The sequence below is a fragment of the Neolamprologus brichardi genome, chromosome 1, assembly GCF_056152115.1.
Source record: "Neolamprologus brichardi isolate AB-2024 chromosome 1, ASM5615211v1, whole genome shotgun sequence".
In the NCBI taxonomy this organism is placed as follows: Eukaryota; Metazoa; Chordata; class Actinopteri; order Cichliformes; family Cichlidae; genus Neolamprologus; species Neolamprologus brichardi.
Genome location: NC_142104.1, coordinates 34,905,366 through 34,926,911, shown reverse-complemented (window position 1 = coordinate 34,926,911; position 21,546 = coordinate 34,905,366). Strand labels below are relative to the sequence as shown.

The following is a 21,546-nucleotide window of genomic DNA, read 5'->3' as shown; positions in this document are numbered from 1 at the left end:
TAGCATGCTACCTGTGCAGCTGTTTACAAAGAGCTGTTAGCAATATAATGGAGTTGTCTTTGTCCTGGGTGCAGTTTGTGCTTTACCATCATGCCGTGGTAGCCTGTTCCATCATTGTCCTTTTAAACAGTGAGTGAGGAAGAAAAAAAGCATGTTTGGGGTTTTTTCTTCTTTCTATCCGGCCAGCTCGCAGATAACTAAAGTGCCTTTGTAATGCAAGTAACAAAATAATTGTAACTGTAATGTAATAACTGAATTAGTATAAAAAAATACAATCCTCTGAAATGTTTGCAAAGCCATCCAACAGCAGGCTGAAATCTTCTGGACAGCAGGATCTGATATATTTATGAAAACTGATGAGAGAATAATAATAATAATAATAATAATAATAATAATAATAATAATAAATGATTGGATTTATATAGCACTTTTCAAGGCACCCAAAGCGCTTTACAATGCCACTATTCATTCACTCTCACACTCACACACTGGTGGAGGCAGCTACAGTTGTAGCCTCAGCTGCCCTGGGGCAGACTGACAGAAGTACAATTAAAGGGAAATGCACATAGAGACAATGTACAGATAGACTACATAGTAACATGTGTTTGAAGTTAGCTTTTATCTCAGCAGAGGAAGAGAATATCTTTCATTTTCAGCAGCACTCTGAGTGCTGACAAGGTTAATGAGCTAACATCGGTGAAATGAGAAATGAGGATATTTATATACGGTGAAAAAAAGAAAGCCACCTCAGTAAAGAGCATGTGTCCCACACATTTTAGACAAATTAAAGCACATATTACCCACTAGTGACTATAATCTCAAAAACATAATCACTGTTAATGTCTGGGTTTGACTTATTTGGGAGCCAGTCTAAGCTGAGCTCCCTTGAACACGAGTCTCAGTTCATCCTCTGTCAAGCAGTTTATCTCTTTTCCCTCCTATTAGGACAACCGTATTTTGACTGGCTGCTCCTCATAAATTGAAGGCATGGACAGCGATGTATGTGGTGCACAGTCGAGTCATTATCCAGATATGTTTGTTAAAAGCACTGAAGCTTAGGTAGCTTGGAAGAAGTGCAAACCTTATAAAAAGCCTTACAGGTCAGACTGAGTTTGGCTTAAAAGTATTCTTGTTTCATTTAACCATGAAAAAATAACTGATGGCCATCAGCACATATTTTAATGGTTGTATTTGGTGTATAGAGGGTGAGTGCTGCTGGTTCATGATAAAAAGGACAGGGGGCTTCTGCCTAATAAGCAGTGAACACTCATAATAAGTACACCTTGGCTTATTATTTATTTATTAATCTGTACTCGTACCCACAAAAAAGCTCAGAGGGCAACACAAACCCTGGTTAGCATCATCAGGCTGATGAAAGGAATAGCTTTTTAAATGGTTTCTCTTCTCTTGTTTTCAGTCATCCAGTCATATACAGCTGCTGAACCTTGTTGCTAGGAGAGATGCAACTCCAATCACCGCTATTGGCCAGAAAGGCCAGGACGTTCATCCAATAAAAGCCCCGCAGCAGCAGGACAGTGGTAGCCACCCAGACACAATTATTATGGTGCCCTGACTGCTGCTGTTGAAGTACCTGTTGGAAAGGTCAACACTCAAATTGTTGGTGGATGTCAGCTGATGGAGAAGAGAGCACGAGAGCATATGTACCCACACATGTACTGTATCTGTGCTCGTATTAGTCAGCATACAAACCCTGTGTATAGAGAGAGTGTGGGTAACACAAGTAATTCAAAATAAATACACAATAATGTAAAGCAAATATTTAGTCTTGCTGGTAAAGAGAGAAATTGGTCAATGTCATGTCATTTACAAATGTAACATTCAATCAGAGAACAGATGGGTTTGGCTGTCGGAGGGGCGCTTTTTTTGAACTGCAGGTCCTTGAAGGCAGTGTTGCCAACTCCTCAGTAAGGAAAATCGCTATTGGTTGTCCTAAAAGTCGCTAGAAGTCGCTAAATGACGTCATCACCTAATTTGCATAATTGGTCATGCTAATGTAATTGTAACCTACGCTGCTGGAGAGAGAAATAACATCGTGGACGAGACATAAAGTGAGCAAAAAACGTCCTAAATGCATTTAGAATTTATTTAGAACTACGAATTAAATTTATTTTAGCAATTATTGTTTTTTAATGTCACAATTCCAACCCTGCTCCTTAATCCGGGTTTGGACCGGCAAAAGTGACCCGAAATAGGCACTCTGGTGGAGTTACTTTGTGTGTGTGTTTATAAGTAGTTTTAAACCTGATCCACAAAACAGCATAAGAGTAAAAGAAGAACTGACTGCGTTACAGCACCCGCTGCTTGTTGAGAGTAAAAGCGATATGCGCTTTCACGTCTTTTTTTTAGCGACTTTTCTTGGAAAAAAGTCGCTAGGGGGTCTGAAAACTCGCTAAATATAGCGACAAAGTCGCTAAGTTGGCAACACTGCTTGAAGGGTGATACAGTTTGAAGCTGGAGGATCTCTGTATAAATATCTGATAGCAGCTAGGTCCCCTAACGTTCAGCAGCTGTTGAAAGGATAAAGTTGTGCTATATCAGTGGTTAGAAACACCATTATTACTTTAGGATTAGTTTAACACAAAGTCAGGGCTGACCCGGGACCATGGCTGTGAGTCACAGTGTGCAGCATAAAGGTCCTTTCACATCGGACGCAGCATGTGCTGCTAATGCTAACTGCTAACTAAAAGCTAAGGATCCAGAGTTTGTTGCTGGCTGCTGAGCTCTGTGGGTTTCTGCAGCAGCTCTACCTGCACTAGATGCACCTGCTCCTTGTCATTTCTATCTGTGACTTTATGTCCTCTACAAGAGTTTGTTTTTTTTGCTAGTTCTTCAAATGTTCAATAAAAACATGTATGCTAACTCATAACGAAGAAAGCTTTGTAATGAAGACTGTCATTCCCACCCCGCGGTTCGCAGCGCTGTTGAAAAGGCTGTGGAGGTTCCAGTATTAAACACGTAGACCTGTGACACAAAAATCACCAAACTCGGACGACCACAGACTGTTTTCCTTCGTGGTGATGACGGAAAACGCTGGGTTGGCATGTAAAAGGGCATTTATTCCCTTCAAAGACCTGCAGTTCAAAAAAAGCGCCCCTCCAACAGCCAAACCCATCTGTTCTCTGATTGGATTGTTACATTTGTGATTGACATGACATTGACCAATAAGATGAAAGGAAGAATAATAGGGTCAAAATTCGTACTTGTAACTTGCAGCGTTTTTTTGGCTAAGTCCACACACAAATCTTTTTTACACATACAAATCCTGATTTACAAGTACAAAATATTTATGACCACAATTTGAGCCCATAGAAATATGTCCTTTTTAAAAGAGACGTGGCATTAATCACCTCAGTCTAGTCCAGGCTCTACATCCACTGATAGAACTTGTGATTGTAAACTGTCAATAATAAGGAATCTGAGAAGACTGTAAAGAATCTAACTGAATAAACATCCATCCATCACTAAACTCCCAGACACCACAAAACCAGTCAGTTCATCAACTAACAGAATCAGTTCAATAGAATTAAAGCTCAAAATGCAGACATCTTTCTTCTTCTGTGGGAATGAGCAGAGTGAGCAGCAGCCACATGCTGCTAATCAAATACAACTAATCAACAGTTATCAGCAAACGTGAGCACTGCCAACAAGGAACGTCATAATCGCGTTTACAGAGAAGCAATTGTTACTGCCAATCAATCAGGGAAACATTATATAACCATTTCCACACAATTTCATGTCTGTGATTCTACAGGGAGAAAGATTATTCACAAGTGGAAACCTGTTCATGTTATCAATCTTCCCAGGAGTGGATGTTCTAGAAAATTCACCCCAAGGTTAGACGATCCAGTGCTCAGAGGAACTACAAGAAACTCCCAAAAGCTGCTTCCAGTCTACAGGCCTCAGTTCAATGTTAAAGTTCATGACAGCACAAAAAAGACTGAACAAGTATGGCTTCTTTGGAAGGGTTGGCACGAGAAAGCATCTTCTCTCTAAAAACAACATGGCAACACAGGTTTGCAAACTTGCATTTAAACAAACCACAAGACAGCATATCAACACGAATGCTTTAAACCAGCTGTGAAGAGCAGCGGTGAACGGGTGATGATTTGACCTTGTTTTGCAGCCTTGGCATCTTGCAGTCATTGAGTAGACCACAAACATGCTATCTAACCAGATTCTTACTCTGGATGGCATTACCTTGGCCTCCAGTAACACTGTGAGGAACCTTGGAGTCATTTTTGACCAGGACATGTCCTTCAACGCACATATTAAACAAATATGTAAGACTGCGTTCTTCCATTTGCGCAACATCTCTAAAATTAGAAATATCCTGTCTCAGAGTGACGCTGAAAAACTAGTTCATGCATTTATTACTTCCAGGCTGGACGACTGTAATTCATTATTATCAGGAAGTCCTAAAAACTCCCTGAAAAGCCTTCAGTTAATCCAAAATGCTGCAGCAAGAGTCCTGACAGGGACTAGAAAGAGAGAGCAGATTTCTCCTGTTTTGGCTTCCTGTTAAATCCAGAATTCAAAATCCTGCTCCTCACATACAAGGTCTTAAATAATCAGGCCCCATCTTATCTTAATGACCTTGTAGTTCCATATCACCCTATTAGAGCACTTCGCTCCCGCTCTGCAGGCCTACTTGTTGTTCCTAGAGTATTTAAAAGTAGAATGGGAGGGAGAGCCTTCAGTTTTCAGGCCCCTCTTCTGTGGAACCAGCTTCCAGTTTGGATTCGGGAGACAGACACTATCTCTACTTTCAAGATTAGGCTTCAAACTTTCCTTTTTGCTAAAGCATATAGTTAGGGCTGGACCAGGTGACCCTGAATCCTCCCTTTGTTATGCTGCAATAGATGTAGGCTGCCGGGGGATTCCCATGATGCATTGAGTTTTTCCTTTCCAGTCACCTTTCTCACTCACTATGTATTAACAGACCTCTCTGTATTGAATCATATCTGTTATTAATCTCTGTCTCTCTTCCACAGCATGTCTTTTATCCTGTCTTCCTTCTCTCACCCCAACCGGTCGCAGCAGATGGCCCCGCCCCTCCCTGAGCCTGATTCTGCTGGAGGTTTCTTCCTGTTAAAAGGGAGTTTTTCCTTCCCACTGTCGCCAAAGTGCTTGCTCATAGGGGGTCATATGATTGTTGGGTTTTTCTCTGTATCTATGAAGCGCCTTGAGGCAACTTTTCTTGCGATTTGGCGCTATATAAATAAAATTGAATTGAATTGAATTGAAACACCTCTGTATGCCAAAATATTGTAGAGCTAGATCATGCAAAAGGACAACGATCCCAAGCAAAGCAGCAAAAATACAATAAAACGTCTGAAAAGGAAAAGAATCAAAGTGTAGCCTTCAGTAAATGGAGAAAAATTTTATTAACAGCAAATATTAAATATGTCTGAAAGCTGTGCAGAAACTAAATGTGACACCAATGTCACCATCATCCACCAGGCCATCAGCAACTCGGTTGGGTTTTGTTTTAGCCAAATGATTAATGGGTTAGATTTGAGTTAGATTTTCATTAACTGGTAGACTTTACAGTTATTCTGTTTGGTGCTCCAAAATGGTTAAAAACGATGAAAACAGCAGCTGACGTTAACCAAACCGCACCCGTCGCTCTCACATTAGTCCTCAGTCATCAGTGATGGATGCTAAGAGGCTAACTGTAAAACGCTGACAGTATGTGACAGAGGATTTACACAGTGTAGGGGTAATGCATTCAAAAATACTATAATCACTTTACTGTTCTAAATTCAGTAACCATATTACAGTTATAAATCAATGAATATTGTCATTACTTACACTGCACAAGAAGCCTCGTGTGGAGGCATAACGAAAATGGCAGAGCGCTCTGCAGCTTTGGAGAAGTAGCCATATAAACATTACGTTCATGCTTATTACACAAAAAACAAGAATGTGACCTTGAAGTGCAAAATATGCCCAGACCAGAAGCTATCTGCTGCTGCTAAAATGGTACCAACACATCACCTACAAACACAGCACACGAATAGCATCAGTACAGACCACATGCTAACACTTAGCTAGCAGTGAAGAACCTAGAATGATGCCAAAGCTGACTGTATGCTGACCCTGCCAAACACTTAAAGCAGTCAGGCATGTTGTTTTGTAGTATCTGTTTCTACAAATACTTGTTTTTACAATCATACCACTAAAACCAGTAATGTTTCTCCCACTGAAAACGCTACGTCCAGATGAACACAATCAACCTTTTTGCAGTCTACAGACTTTACTTTAGCAGACATGTGAGTGCTAACCACGTGACTTTAACTTGTCAGCAATCCGAGCTTGCTCAATAGGGCTGTAAAGACTTTTTAAATGTCTTAAACTATGTGGGAAGCCTGTTTTCATCAGTAACCCACTCCAAACGCTGGATGCTTCAGCACTCCTTAGCCTCAATACCTGGTATCAGAGCGATAATATAGTTTTTATGGACAATTTTAATCTTTTTTAATGCAATAATGTATACTTTATTAATCCCCGTAGGGAAATTACTTCTCTGCAATTGACCCATTCACACAGTGAAGCAGGGGGCAGCCACCAATCCAGCACCCGGGGAGCAGCGTGTGGGGAGAGTAACCCGCTCAGGGGAACCTCAGGGTAGCAGTTCAGTGGATTCAGTGGACCACTCTACCTACTGAGCTATCCCTTCAGAATTATTCCTTCCTTTTTAGGAATGATGAAATCCACCCCAACTGGTCAGGCAGCTGAATCTTAACTGCTTCGTGTTGTACACTGCGCCACGCAACTGATGTTTACATCCTAAAACCTCTCTCTGAAGTCTTTTTCTTCATTTCCATTCATTGTGTCAGCAAACAGTTCTGTTTTAACAACAGTCCTCACCAACTGAGTAGACTCTCTGGACCTTAACTACATGTAAGTTCTCATAGTAATTTCCAAAGTTCTCCCTGAGGTTTCAGAAAACACCGTTTCTGAAGACTAAATCTTTTAAAACAAAAATGAGCTCTAAAACATTAGAGTTGGGTTTTAGAGCAAACCGTAGGTCAGAGACATCACTGCTCAGAGGGATACGTGATGTCCTTTCAGGCTTCTCTTCTGGAACCAGTTCCCAATTTGGATTTGTGAGCCAGACACCCTCTCTACCTTTGAGAAACTTTCCTTTTTGATAAAGCATATATTTAGAGCTGGATCGGGTGATCCAGAATCCTCCTTTAGTTACTCTGCAATGGGTCTAGGCTGCTGGAGGATTGCCATGATGCACTGAGTGCTTCTTCTTGACTCACCTTTTCTACGACATGGAATCAATCTCAGCAGTATTTGGATTTCATTATTATTATAACATTATTGCAAAGAGAATAATATGCACACTGCTGTGCTATAATCTGTTTTTATGTTTACGTCTTTTGGGAAGTGCAGACTGCAAAATGGAAAGTTTGTGTAGTTTTGCAAGTATCAGTGATTTTAATTTTCAGTGTTTGAATCAGTTGTCCAAGGAGGAGCCCATGGTCATCGGGTCTAACCACAAGGTTTGAGGAAAGACAAAAACGTACAGCTCTTGAACTGTCAAACTTTGAGACTTTACATGTACTAGTACAGCGGTCCCCAACCTTTTTTGTGTCATGGACCGGTTTAAGGACCGGCCTTTAAGGTGTCGCGGATAAATACAACAAAATAAAACCAGTACCAGTGCCAAAAAAGAAGATTTATTCATAACACCCAGGAAAAGACCCAGGGAAACTGAGTTAATGCTGAAAACGATTTTTAAAAAAGACAATAAAAACCCTGAAAACCACGAATTTCACACCCGAGCCTCAACTCTCGCGGCCCGGTGCCAAACGGCCTGGGGGTTGGGGACCGCTGTACTAAGGTACACAAGTTTTACACATGAAACAATAAACCACTATAGTGAAAAGGATTTTCCTTCACTCCCACACAGAGATGTGATGAGCAGCTGTTAAACCTCCATACTGAACAGCAGACATCAAACCACAGATACAGAACAGTTCCTGTGGCGACAGCAGCTGAAACACTGTGCCCTATATCAGATCTGACAATATGCATGAAAGCATTTAAGGTTATATGAGCGGGCATCGTGAGATCAGCTGACCTGCTTGGGATTATTCCTGATAATGAATTCACAGCCGTCTTTTTCATAAAACAGTAAAATAAAAATGTATGTTTGCTTCAGACTATAGGGGGTGGCTGTAGCTCAGAAGGTAAAGCAGGTCAACTATTACTCCATGGCTGCTCCCAGTCTGCGTGCCACATATCTGTGACCCCAAGTTGCTCTGCAGTGCATCCATCGGAGCGTGAATGTGTGTGATGACTGTTAAATAGAAAGCAGTTGTGTGTGCTTGTGTAGATAAGCACTTTACAAGAACCAGTCCACTTACCACTCAGGAGCTAATATCTTAACATTTATTGTCCCCAGCTTGGACTGAGCCTTGAGGCAGACTGGCTACAGCAGCAGCAGCAGACCACGGTCGTGTCTAAATTCATGGGCTGCATCCTCCTGAGGACCCGGCCTTCGCGGTCTACGTGGGCCGGGTCCTCAGAAGGTCGGGTAGGCCGGAAGTAGACGGCTGGGGAAATTGGACGGTCTAGTCTTCTGATTAGCGTGTGAAAATCCCGGAGGAACCCGCCCGGGGGATTAATAAAGTTTTATTTTATCTAATCTAATAACTTTAATCTCAGCCAAACCGATTTACTCACGAACAAATAAAACACTGAAAAAAGCCCAACAATAACATTTTTAGGTTGCCTAAGTGACTTATATATTACGTTTAACCTGAGTAGCGAAACTCCGCGGTGATCTGAAAGTGATGTGCTGGGAGTTGTGCCGGGAGTTGTGCCGTTCTCGGCCGCATCAGTGACCCTCGAGCTCCCGGTCAGCTATCGAGCTGGTGGGTAACAGACGTCTCCGAAAACGTCGAAGCACTTTTGCAAATATGCGATATCTTGATAAACCGAGCAGATATTTGATGTTTACACAGCTACTTTCTCGCCTGAAAATATGTTAAAAGTTTATTTTGTGACCCAGAAAGATTAGTAAGAGTAATTTTAAAACTTAGTAGCGGCCGCCATTGTTGGAAACTGGAGTTTGGCTGGGCCGCTATGAATTCTGGGATATGGTGGGCCACGAAGGACACACCCGACCCATCCTTCAAATTCGGGGAAAGGGAGGACGCATTTGTCGGCTGCATCCGGAGAAGTCTACGAATTTAGACAGCCTTCGGCGCGTCGCTGTGACGTAATCGGTCTATAAATGCGTCCTCAGGAGGAAGCAGCCCATGAATTTGGACACGACGCGTATCAGGACTTCTGTGAGCTAAGAACAAGAAACTGATGACACATTTCACCTGGTCTCACCAAAACTAGAAAATAGAAGATTGGGAAAAGATGGTACGACCACGCAGCAGTCGATGGTAAAGTCAGAGCTTGGTTTAAAAAAATCCTGAAAGCATGGATCCTGTCTCGTATCAACATTTACTCATCAACATAAGTACTGCTGCTCGCCGTGTCCATTCCTTTATGACTATAATGTACCCAACCTCTGATGGCTGCTTCCAGCAGGAAACACCACCACAGCTGAAAGCATTGTTAACCGGATTAGTTAATATGTTTCCATTCCAGCTGCTGATTGGCTCTTTGGGGAGCACACCTTGCCTATGGAGAAACTCTGGGAGCCACGCCTCCTCTTTAGACTCTCTGTGGCGTGATAGCGTCACTCACTGAGGTGTTTTGGCACAGAAGTGTTTTATAAATAACTCTATTTGGAAGACTTTAGAAATAAACGTAGCCATTTCTATTTGATCGAATCGTGTTTTGCACACATCATCTCCTTCAGGTCAAACCAGTGTCATTCTGCTTTGTTCACCTCTCTCCTGTGCTGTACTGTTGTTCTCTCTCGTAGCCATCCACCTGTTCTTGACCCCATGCTGCTGGCCTCCAGTCTGATGAACTTTGACCCTGGTCAATCAGTAACAGTCAGGAACCTCTTGACCACCTCTTGACTTCGAGAGTGAAATTGGTCATTTATTTTAATGTGTGTGTGTGTACGTTTGTATTTATGCTACAGTGTGACCCTGTCTGAACTCTGACTAGTGGCTTGAATAGTAACCAGCTGCGTGTGTGTGTGTGTGTGTGTGTGTGTGTGTTCGTTCCCAGGTTTAATAAAGCAGACATCCTACAGACACATACTCAGTATACATCCTTTGGTCGCGCTGGCTTTGTTGATATTTTAGTGTCTGTTTGTCAGTTGGTCGCCTCTCTGGTCGAGAGCAGGGTGGAAATATTCTGAGAGGCCTCCTTAATTTCCGCTCTCTCCTTCAGCACCACCAGCAGGTCAGAGTTGTCATTTTTCATATCTTCTTGTTTCCCTTAAAAATAGTTGGGTAGAAATATTCACAGCTCCTAATAGATCCTAAAACATCTCGTAGATACATCGTAGATATTGTGCTTTTCAATCTGCATCAAACCGTTATGCCCAGGTGTGCTATGGTGGCATCCTGTGACGCACCAACAGTGCGCGTCATGTTTGGACCGTGTTTTTGTGTGCACGTTCACATCAAACAAAGTTTGGAAGTCTGGTCGTGCAGTTCAGATGTTTCCACATGAAACAGAGGTGCAGTCTGAGCTTCTCTCACACAGATATTGTTCACGTGATTACAGCGAAGAGAAACTCCAGGCGTCGTTTTTGATTATCAGGTCATTTAGTTCCTAAATGGTAAAACCACAGAACAGCTACTTTACATACACAGATTCATATTACTGGACGCCTTACTGAAAAATATAGATACATAAAAAAACACTGACATTATTGTATTATATATTATATTACATATTATTGTGTTGCAATCACTGCCTCTCTGCCCCAGTTACAAACATGTGGAGCTGTTTCAGGTGTTGGTCGGTTATCTCTGTAGGATAACGACAGGAAGACGTCTCAGGACTGAGCCTCCAGCCTGATGTCAAATCTGTGATACCCACTACTGTGGACTCACAACTTTACTCCTTTGCTTTGGCAGCTGGTTGCAGGTTTCACCTTCCTTCAGCTCTGGCTGGATGATAGGAAACTGTAATGTAATGTATAATGATATAATATGACAGTTGTGCAATAGTACCAAGTGCAATTTTTCCTGCTATAACAAAGCATTTTATTCTATTTTATCTTATCCTATTCTATTGTGTTTTTCCTTATTTTTACTGCTCTTAACTTTCTGCCGTGACCCAAAAATTTCCCACGTGTGGGCTCAACAAAGGTTCATCTGATCTTAATCATGAAGGATTCATGAGCGTTGTAGTCACATTCCAGTTTATCAAATTGAATTAAACCCAAAAAAGGCAAATTTTGTGGAAGTGCTACAGGTATCATGGTCTTGGTCACTCTGTGAACTCGTCCTCATTATCTGTGTTGCATTTAGTTTGTTTATTGCTGGTTGGCACTTCAATTCCTTCAGTTCTTGCTTTCAGTTTCTGTTTGTTCCAGTTAGGATTTTGTTTCAGGTCTCATGTGTTTCTTTTCCCTTCTGTGTGAAGCTTATATGTTTAAGGTTGGTGTTGGTGTTCGGCTACTTCCTGTTTTATTTTGATAGTCTCGCTGTCACTGACTAGCTGTAGTTTTCCACAGTTCCTTCATGTCATGGCCGAGATTTATGAAGATTTAGGAGTTTAATTTCTATTATATACATATTATTCTTCTCTGCCAATACAAAGGTTATTTTTTCTTTATTTGCTTCGTCATTTGAGTCTATGCTTTTCACTATGCCAGACGACAGGAAGCACAAAGCATCACAGCAGCCACATGATTTAGATTTACACAAAGTTTCTTTGAAACTGGACACATTTGTTCAGCTGAATTTTATCAATATAGCACCATTTCACCTACACTCCATATTAGGACATTAGACAGAAACCCCCAATGATCCAATGATGTAATGCATTAACGCTCAGAGCACTTTAGACAGTCCCAGTTTAACTTTGCATTCATGTAGAACTTTACACAAAACTATTTATCTGCCTCAGTTCAACAGCAAATTTAGAATTACCTCGTAATGTCATGCATGTCGTTAGGCAGACGCCTGAGTACGCAGAGGTTCAAACCACTAATGTTGCTGCGAGGTGCTGACCACTCCGCCATCTTTGATGTTCTATGAGGAAGCACAGGGAGGAAAAACTCCATTTACCAGAAGACACCTCCAGGGAGGAGCAGTCATGTACCAGGACCAGGCACAGACAGACGTACGAGGTCATTTTTCTAGTGGTTTCTTCATTTTAGACGATGTTTTATTGTTGTACAATAGTTCAAAGTGCTTAACGTTCATAATGATTTTATTTTCTGCACCAAAACTCTGGAAACTAATTAATTTCTTTTGTTTATAAAATATCAGAAAGATTTCATCAATATTCCCTGAAGCATTCAGGAGGATTTCAGGTGTTTTTGCTTAAAAACATTAAATTAATTAGCAAATGTTCTTTTCACCAAATTACCTGAGGTGGACTTTAGTAAATAAGCTGTGACCCAGCACTACATACATGGCCCACAGCCCCCTCTGTCAGGTTTTTCTGGCCATGGTCAAGAACATGTTTTGCAACTTTTATATGGACACAAATGTGCCACCAGAATACTCACTGTACTTGCACACAGACATTCTCACAGACTGTGTAGAGTTCTGTGATTCAACTGGAAAAGAAATCAAATTTAAATTAAGAATCTTTTAGTTTTGGCATCTGCTGTATGGATGTGGTGCACATCTGAGCATCGGTTTAGCATCTATATGAGTGCAGGCAGATCTAATCCCATCACAGTGATGCTGTTACTGAGGGTCCTATCTCCATCAAACATCTGTTGATGTAACTCAATCCTCATTCACTTCAGTTAACCCTCTCAGGCTCAAATTAAACTGTTTGTTGCTAATGCACAACCAAGTCCTGCAGTGGTACTCCTGAGTAAAAAAAACTCATAAAATATGTATGTGGGGTAATCAGGTTGTTCGTTTTTAACTGTTGCAATGTCTGCAAACGTTCATTTTACATTTTCCCACAAACATAAACTCCTCTACCCCGTAAACACTGAGCTGCAGGCGCCAGTAAAATGACTTTGAGGCAACAGACTGAATGAAATGCATTTTAAAACTAACGACAGAGCTGCTGCAGAGTCACTCCTGCCCCCTGGTGGTTGTCCCTGACACTGCACACACACACAGCTGAGGTGTGTGCTTGTTCCTCAGCAACATGAGGCCCATCTAAGGGGCCCGATGAGATGAGCATAGCCCAGCTTCAGCTCCAGTGCCAGCAGCATTAACAGTCTCATCTGCGACCTCCACGCTGAGTCGACTGGGCTGTGAAGAGGTCCGGTGGTTTTATGCGAGTATCCAGCAGTTTGCCCTGCAGGTTTTGAGCAGTCCTGACCTCCAAACGGTCAGTCTGTGTTGGGTAGATAAGGTGCTGCTCTCAGCAGTAACATTGTTCTGTCAAAGCATTGCTTAAAAATCAGTTACACATAGGAAATGAAAAAGAAATGTTTAGTTTGACACATAAGCTTAAATCCAAATGAAATGTTATCATTAAAAGGGATCATGGTTTCAGTTTATCAGTTATTTGAGAAAATCCATCTGTTCCTGAAAGACAATCATCCTTCCTCTCTGTTTCAAAGTTGGCAGATGTGTGCAGTGTTAAGGCCTTTTTGAGAAGTCATTCAGATCAGAGACGCTGCACACTCATTGGCTAAACTCTGGTTTGTCCATTTGTGTCTCTAATGGGGGACGATAATTAATAATATTGTATTCAGTAGGAAAGTGCTGCATAAATGCAAGTATACTGCATTATATTACATCTGGAAACTGTTTCCTGGGTAATCGATCCGAGAGCAGATGTGGCCTTTAACAGGAACGCAGTGGTTCCTGCAGTGACTTCACTCTCTCAGCCCAGAAGCTACATCCATCTTTTCTCTACAGTCTATAGTTTGAGTGGCATTTTAGCAGGCTGCAACCCACAGTGACAGATGTGAGTGTTCATCACCAAGAGGTTTGCAAGTCATAAAGACGTTTTTCAGGTTTGGCTTTAAAATTAACTGTTAAGTCTGTGTAAACTACTTACTGGCCCGTTCATCTGCACCATGCCAACAGTCACTCGCATTTCTGCCAAAGGTACGTTGTGGGTCTGTCTGAAGTCACCAGATTTCCGAGTGATGAAGAATAAAAGGTCTGTTTCTGTGTTCGTCTCTAATAACTTGAGCTTCTTTGGTTAAAGGTTGAACAGTTCAAGAGTTCAGTCTGAACTTTGTGCAATGACTAAAACGTTATCTGTCCCGAGTGATGGGCTTGTCAGATGTGAACACTGTGGACAGTCGTGTATTGCTGTGCTTTTCTTTTCAATTACAGGAATCGATACAGACACGTCTTTGTTCTAAAACAAAGGACGGGACAGTTAGCAGGAAGTCATCGCTGAGTCACTTGTGTTGTTCAGGAATCCTCTCAGCTCTTAGTCATGTTTCCACCCAGAAAACTGACCTTAAAGCTTCTCTCATCAATATGTTCGTTTGAGCAATGGAGCAGGTGACTGTGTATAACGTAACAGGGGTTAGTTGTGAACTCACTGAGAATTATCGCCCGAGTCCGTGCTTCCCGTCAGTCCTGTTGACAATTTTGATCCTGTTCGGCTTTCCTGGACAAGCTTTGGATCTTTTATTGCTTTGTTGCAGCTGCATGTTACCGTAACATCTGTCCATATGACAGCATTCTTAACTGTTACTTCACACGGTGATTTTCATCTAACTGAAACATTTTCTCATGTCTTCACTCTTTGGTTCAGTGAGGAAACACCAGCAGGCCGACTGTTCTGTTACATCTTTATTGATCATTGATCGGACAACTTTTATACTGCAGTATTTCCACACATCAGCTCATTGCTGTGCTGAAATAAGGCCAGAAATGATCACGTAAATCATCTAAGTAGATTATGTTGAACGGCAACTGTTAAATATCATATGCAACTTTGGACAATCAGCATTTTCCATAAAGCTGCCATCTGTGGAATAGACTGATTACAGATATTAAATCCACACTGAAGGTCAAAGGTTGGTTAAAGCTAAATCAGAGCTGGAGTCATTTTATTTTTTTTACATTGTTTATTAATTGTAGTTGTATTCATGCTGTATTTTGGTTTCATGTAACCGAGTCTTGTAATGTTGTGTGCTGTGAACGTATAGCTATAAACGTCTGTGCAGAACATCAGTTTCATGTTTTATATTTGGACTAATTTAAACTGTGAAAATGAATAATATGCACTCATCAGCTGGTACATCTGTTTGACTGCTTATTAACACAAACATGTAATCAGCCAATCACACGACAGCAATTCAACACATTTAGGCACACAGACAGGTCAAGATGACCTGCTAACATTTAAACAGCGACTTACTGCCATGGTTGTCGGTGCCACATAAGTTAGCCTGAGTATTCCAGAAGCTGCAGCTCTGCTGGGATTTTCCTGCACGATCATCTCAAGTGATGCACAACAGCAGAGAGGCTACAGCAGCAGGAGACCACACAGATCTACTCCAGTCTGGAGGAAACTGAGCCCATTTGGCACAAACTGAGCAACAAAAGATTAGAAAACCTTTGCTGGTCAGACGAGTCTCAAGTTCTGCTGAGACACTTGGCTGGTTGCTGCTGGTGCGGCGTTGCAACATTAATTGAGCATCATTTAAATGCCAACCTGTTGTTAACCATGTCCACATGTCAAAGTATCATCCCCAAAGCATCACACTGCCTTCTACCCACAATGCATCCTGGTGCCAGGTGTTCCCCGGGTAAGCGACACATGCACGGTGACTAATCAGACCAGGCCACCTTCTCCCATTGCTCCATGGTCCAGTTCTGATGCTGATCATTGGTCATCATATTCTCTATATGTTACCCGTTGGTCGTATTATTGAAAACTGCAAACTCTCTGATCATTGCTACGCCGATGACATTCAAATTTATTTTGAATTGACTGAAGATGAAACTTCATCGATGCTTCTTCGAGTGTATAAGTGAAGTTAAAGACTGGCTGCTGAGCAACTCCCGTATCCTTAATGACAAGAAAACAGAAATTATAACCTTTGACAGTCACACCCCTGGAGCCAATCTAGCTGGTGTCCTCGGGCCCTTTGCTGATTATCTTTCTGATTCTGCGAGTAATTTGTGTGTTTACCTGGACGGCATGTGTCCTCTGTGATTGAATCTTGTTTCTATCAACTTTGTTTAATCTCTAAGGCCATACTTACCACGTGAGGATCTAGAAAAGCTCCATGCCTCTGTCACATCCAGGTTAGACTATTGCAACTCCCGATACACTGGGCTTCATTCTGCCCTTCTTCATAGATTGCAATTCACCCAAAACGCAGCGGCTCGCCTTCTAACTGGTACTCGTAGGGTTGAGTCTATCACCCCAATTCTCACTGGCCTCCAATTAAATACTGCATTGATTTCAAAATCCTACTGCTTACTTATAAAACCATAACATCGCACCCAGCTACCTTATTGATCTCCTTAGCGTGTATACTCCCAGTAGAACACTGAGATCTTCTGACCAATAGACTACGTGCACGTTAGCATATGCTACTTCCGGTGCGGAAACTCCTGTGGGGAGCTTTGTTTCCGGTGTCCTATTCGCGCCCTGTTTACGGTCCAAAACAAGTTAAGCAAATGACTGAATCAAGCAGCGATTTACATTTCTATAGATGTCTTGGGCATTTACCCAATATATCTGTAAATGATGTTCATCGACTTGTCCATATTTTTCCCCCGCGCCTCAGAGCAAAAGAGAAAAGGATTCAAATGCTATATTTCTCAGCTGTCCCTCGTTTATCGCGGGTGTTGTGCTCTAAAAATAACCAGCGAGGTGAAATCAAGTAGCCAATTTTATTTTTTGACGGTGCAAAACGTTTCGTGGACATCGTGGACATACAGCACTGCACTTCAGAGTCACACTGCTAGCATCGATGCAGCGATTCTGTACAGGAGAGACGTCACGGAGGAGATCGTCTGCAGCGATCAGGACGCAGGACACAATGTGACGTAAAAAAAAAAGCATGCAAACTTGCACTAAAAATTCGCGAAACAGCGAGGTGAAAGGTGAACCGCGTTATAGCGAGGGACCACTGTAATTTTGAAGGTGAGTCACAACACCCTTCGTAAATACTAATGTATAGAAACCGTTACCAGCAATCATTCATTTCTTGTGTGGCTTTTTTCACGGTTTGTTAACATGCTGTGTAGGTGTGTACTTGACGAGCTGATCTCGACATAACAGGAAACATCTGGTTTGACTGTTGTTCACCTGTAGTTTGAATGCTGAACATTTGCCTGTTTAAATCATAAGACCAGTCACTATACAGAGATGTGCTTCTGGATGTGGACGATGTGTCTTCTGCTGCAGTTCTGCTTGTGTTGAGTGATGTAAACAACTGATCGATCTAAACTCTTTAAACGTCAAAATTGATCATTAGATTTTTTATGACACAACAGTGGTGAGTGTTCCCACCTTCTGCTCTTTGTAACTTAACATGATCTTTCCGTTTTCGAGTTTTGGACATGATTTTGGAGGATATCTTCGCAGTAGCGATTGACCGCAAAGTAAAGCTACCGGAAATGCACAACCCCACATCCGGTCTCAAACCAGGAAGTTAGCATTTTCTCGTGCACAGGGTCAATTGCTTTTGCTGCAACCTGGGTCACGGCTGAAAACCAGAGGTGACCGTGCCTTTGCTTCAGTCGCACCTAACCTCTGGAATAACCTCTGGAATAACCTCCCTCATGCTATTCGCACATCTGACTCGATCCAGACCTTCAAGTCTCGGCTGAAATCCCACCTTTTTAGCTCAGCCTTCCCGGCCTCCCAGAGCCTTTTAAGTGTTTTTCTGCCCTCCCCTTTCCTCTCTTTTGCTTATATTGTTTTATTGTTTTCATCGTTGAGTCTTGCTTACCTGCGAACTATGCTTGTTTAATCAGTGCCTCCCACCTGCTAGCTTATCTGCCTTTGTACTTTACTACTGTTTTATTGGATTATGTGAAGCACTTTAGCTACCTCTGGTTTTAAATGTGCGATACAAATAAAGTTGTATTGTATCATTGGTGGTTTCGGTGGTGGGCAGCGGTCAGCACAGGCACCCTGACTGCTTCCCCTGCTTCTAATACCTACTGTGAGGACACCGTGCTCGCTCCCTAACACATCCCACCCACTACAAGGTGCCACGATCAAGAGATAATCTCCTCGCTTCGCCTGTGAACGTTTAAAACAGTGAATACAGTCACACGTGCAGCGCAGCTGGAGAACATGTCAGTTTGATGTGTTTTAATAACAGTCCACAGGTTTGTTGCACTGAAAGAAACTCGGCCACAGTTTCATTTTCAGCAAGTTTATTTTTTTCTTTTTTGAAACAGCTCACAATGTTTTCAAAACATTTGACTTTCCTCGCAATCTCCAACACGAGCAAGCAAGACATGAACATCTTCCAACATGGTCAAAGTCGTCGCCGAATGACGTTTGGAAGCAAACTATTTCACGAGAGTCCACTTTAAAAGAAGTGAGAAGCAATCGGGCACATAACAACCAATAAGACTGTACATGAGTGAAACCTGACTAAAACACTACGAGGCCGTCTCGCGGCGCAAAGGAGCAGTGATCTGACAAAATTAACCAAATGCCCTAACAGTGAATTACTCCTCAGCCTTGCATGCGGGTCAAGTGTGCGTGTGTGTGTGTGTGTGTATGCATGCGTGTGCACTTGTGTTCCACTGTACAAACAGTAAATTACATAGAAACCTAACCTAATAAGGCATTATGTGGCAAAACAGAGAAACCAGAGAACACCGAGTCCACAGAGCAAAAAACAGCATCGATGCCAGAAAATCTGTCGTTAAGGCCAAGAAACGGAACAAAGTGCCTCATGAACAGGACGCAGAGCTGCGTGAAATCAAGCTCGAGTCTTGAGGAAAAATGTCAGCACAGACACCGTTTGATGATCAGGGACGAGATGACGAAAGGAAGCATCGGTTTGTCGCTCTGGGTCAGGTTTCAGAACAGCTGCAGTTTGCATGCAGAGACGTAAAGGCTGTGTTTCCCCCTGCAGACGGAGAGCAGAGTGTGTGCACTGACTGCACAGGTGGGGACTAGCATAACGAGCTGGGACCAGAACGGACACATAATACATTCATGGAGACGTCTTTACGAACAAAATGAGCGAGGTCAACAAAAAGCAGAACAACATCGGCTCGAAGGCTCCACGGCAACACGCCGACGTCTGCTAACCGACTGCGGCGCAGTCAGCACAATATTTAACGCATCCATATATACTTTCTGCCCCTGATGCAACGCCGGGCTGTCGGACGTGAAGCTCTGCAAACTTTCTCTGCATGGACTGTTTTATTTTCTCCTGATAAAACCAGCCCGTTCTCACTCCCGAGGCGTAACATGGCGACGTTTTGTCACGTCCCGCGGCGTTCCTGAGGAACGCAAAAGGAGACCTTCGGCGTTCTTATGGTACGTGGCGGGTTATGGGCGAAATCCAGTGCAATGACGCTCCGGCGGTAATCGACGTTCCAGCCCTGTATTCCAGCCCTAAACCTAACCTTATCCCTAGCCCTAACCATAACCTTTTTCCTGAGCTTAACCAGGACTTTAATGATGTTAAATAGCGTGTTTCTAAGCGATTTGAAGAAAAAGAGCGAACATGTGTAGACTGAGTCCATACGGTTCTCATATTTCCTCATTTTTTCCGAGGTCGTCATTTAGGAACGTGGTGGGTAGCCGAAAACGTAATATGTTGACGATTTGTCACCTAGCGTAAAATCTGACGCTTTGGGAGTGAGAACGTGTTGAAGAAAATCCACTATAACTGTGGGAGCACCCACAGGGACGCAGTTCTCTCTAAAAAGATGCCAAACGAACAATAAAATGAGGAGACACAAAGTGAGCCCGACTCTCACAGTCTGTGCCCACGGCCGACTCTGTTCTGTATTCAGCCGACGGACGGCGCTGCCTCGGCCACGGCCGCGGCGATGGGCTGGTGTCTGCTCCGACACAGTTCCCTGAGAACCCCAAACGCGCTTCCTTGAGCACTACAGCTATGGCAAAATGCTGCGGACAATAAATCGCGGTCCTGAACAACACAAACGAAACAAAAGAACTCAATTTTACCGAACGACGTGGTGCAGCATTACAAGAAGAGGACGTTTTAAAAGCCGATATTTACAAATTCATTCAGGTGATCTCGGCGATGCTAGCAGGATGGGAGCGTGTCAAAGCCAGGAATCGTCCAATCGCGTGCCGGCTCTATAACACGGTGCTGCTGGTGGAAAAGAAGAGTGTGCCTACGTGATGCCACCAGTCAGTAAAGTCACCTGTGTGCGTCCTGATCCGTCAACAGGACAAACAGGAACCACAGTTAGCTCCTCCCACAGGGCACCAACGTCACATCTAGCGCCACAGGACAAACTGTACTCAACCAAAGTATGTTTAAACATTGTGTATACAGCGTAAGTCTATATGTTTGTGTTTAAATGTGTGTTTTTTGCATTCTATATTCCAGCCTCGGGATGCTTATTTTGGCTTGAAGCAATGGACGCCTCCTATGGACGGCGAGTTTGCGACAGGGTCACGCGTTCCCTGACGAGCTCCACAAACTCAAATCCTTCACAGTTTGCTCCAGCGTCCGCCTTTTCCTCCCGCTCCTTTTTTGACCCCCGTATATATTTTTAACATTATAAAAAATAAGTTATTGCGCATCCAAAAAAAGTGCAATGTACATTTGAAAAATATTTCTCTCTCTTTACACATTTCCATTTTTTCTCGACGTTTTTCTGCTAATTGGCGTGGATTCCCACGGATGACTTTGGGGTGGTGGCGAGCTTCCGCCCGGTGGCTCTGCGCTCCGTCGTGCCGCACTGCTGACGGAGAGCGAAGGGGACTAAAGGGTTGAAGGAGAGGAAATAGGGAACAGAGAGAAATGGGCGACGGGGACGCCACGCTACGCGATAACCATGGGAACGTCGTCTGAGAAGCCGCTGATCATGGGAGCGTCTTCGTCGTCATCACCTGTTAACAAAGGGAAAACGTTTAGAAAGCTTCGTGGCTGCTGGAATCAATTTGTTCAAACGTCAACACGCCAGAGAGAAGTGGACCCGACTGCACGCTAGTACAGCAGCCATGCGGCGATGCGCCCTGCTTTATTGGCTAGTTCACCATACTGAACATCTGCAAGCAGCCAATGAGAAACTCACATACTGAGGTAAGAATTCAAGTCTACGTTTTTATTGCAGTCAGAGCAGGAAGCTAGGTCCAGCTTAGCAGCGTGTGAGCTAGCTATAGCAGCTTCATAGGGTGGGGCAGGCTGACTCTTCTATTACAACCATGCTGAACTGCTAGGGTCAAAGGTCATGCCAAACTGAGCAGAAAGGTGAAACTTCGTGGCAGATGATTAAAAACACGTATCCCTCCACGACCTTTATAAATAACCTCGTTTTCCAATTCGTGTCTCGTTTCTCGCATCGA

At 42.9% G+C, this 21,546-nt stretch overlaps 1 protein-coding gene across 2 annotated transcripts in view; it reads right to left on the bottom strand.

The window, feature by feature from the left end:
• Positions 1–18,396: 18,396 nt before the first annotated feature.
• Positions 18,397–21,546, bottom strand: part of sorl1 (sortilin-related receptor, L(DLR class) A repeats containing) — a 94,890-nt gene continuing 91,740 nt past the window's right edge. For both annotated transcript variants that reach the window (XM_087841319.1, XM_087841321.1), the window contains exon 48: positions 18,397–21,090. In XM_087841319.1, coding sequence (XP_087697445.1) covers positions 21,023–21,090 — 68 coding nt within the window. In that variant the 3' untranslated portion in view covers positions 18,397–21,022. The remainder of the gene's footprint in view (positions 21,091–21,546) is intronic.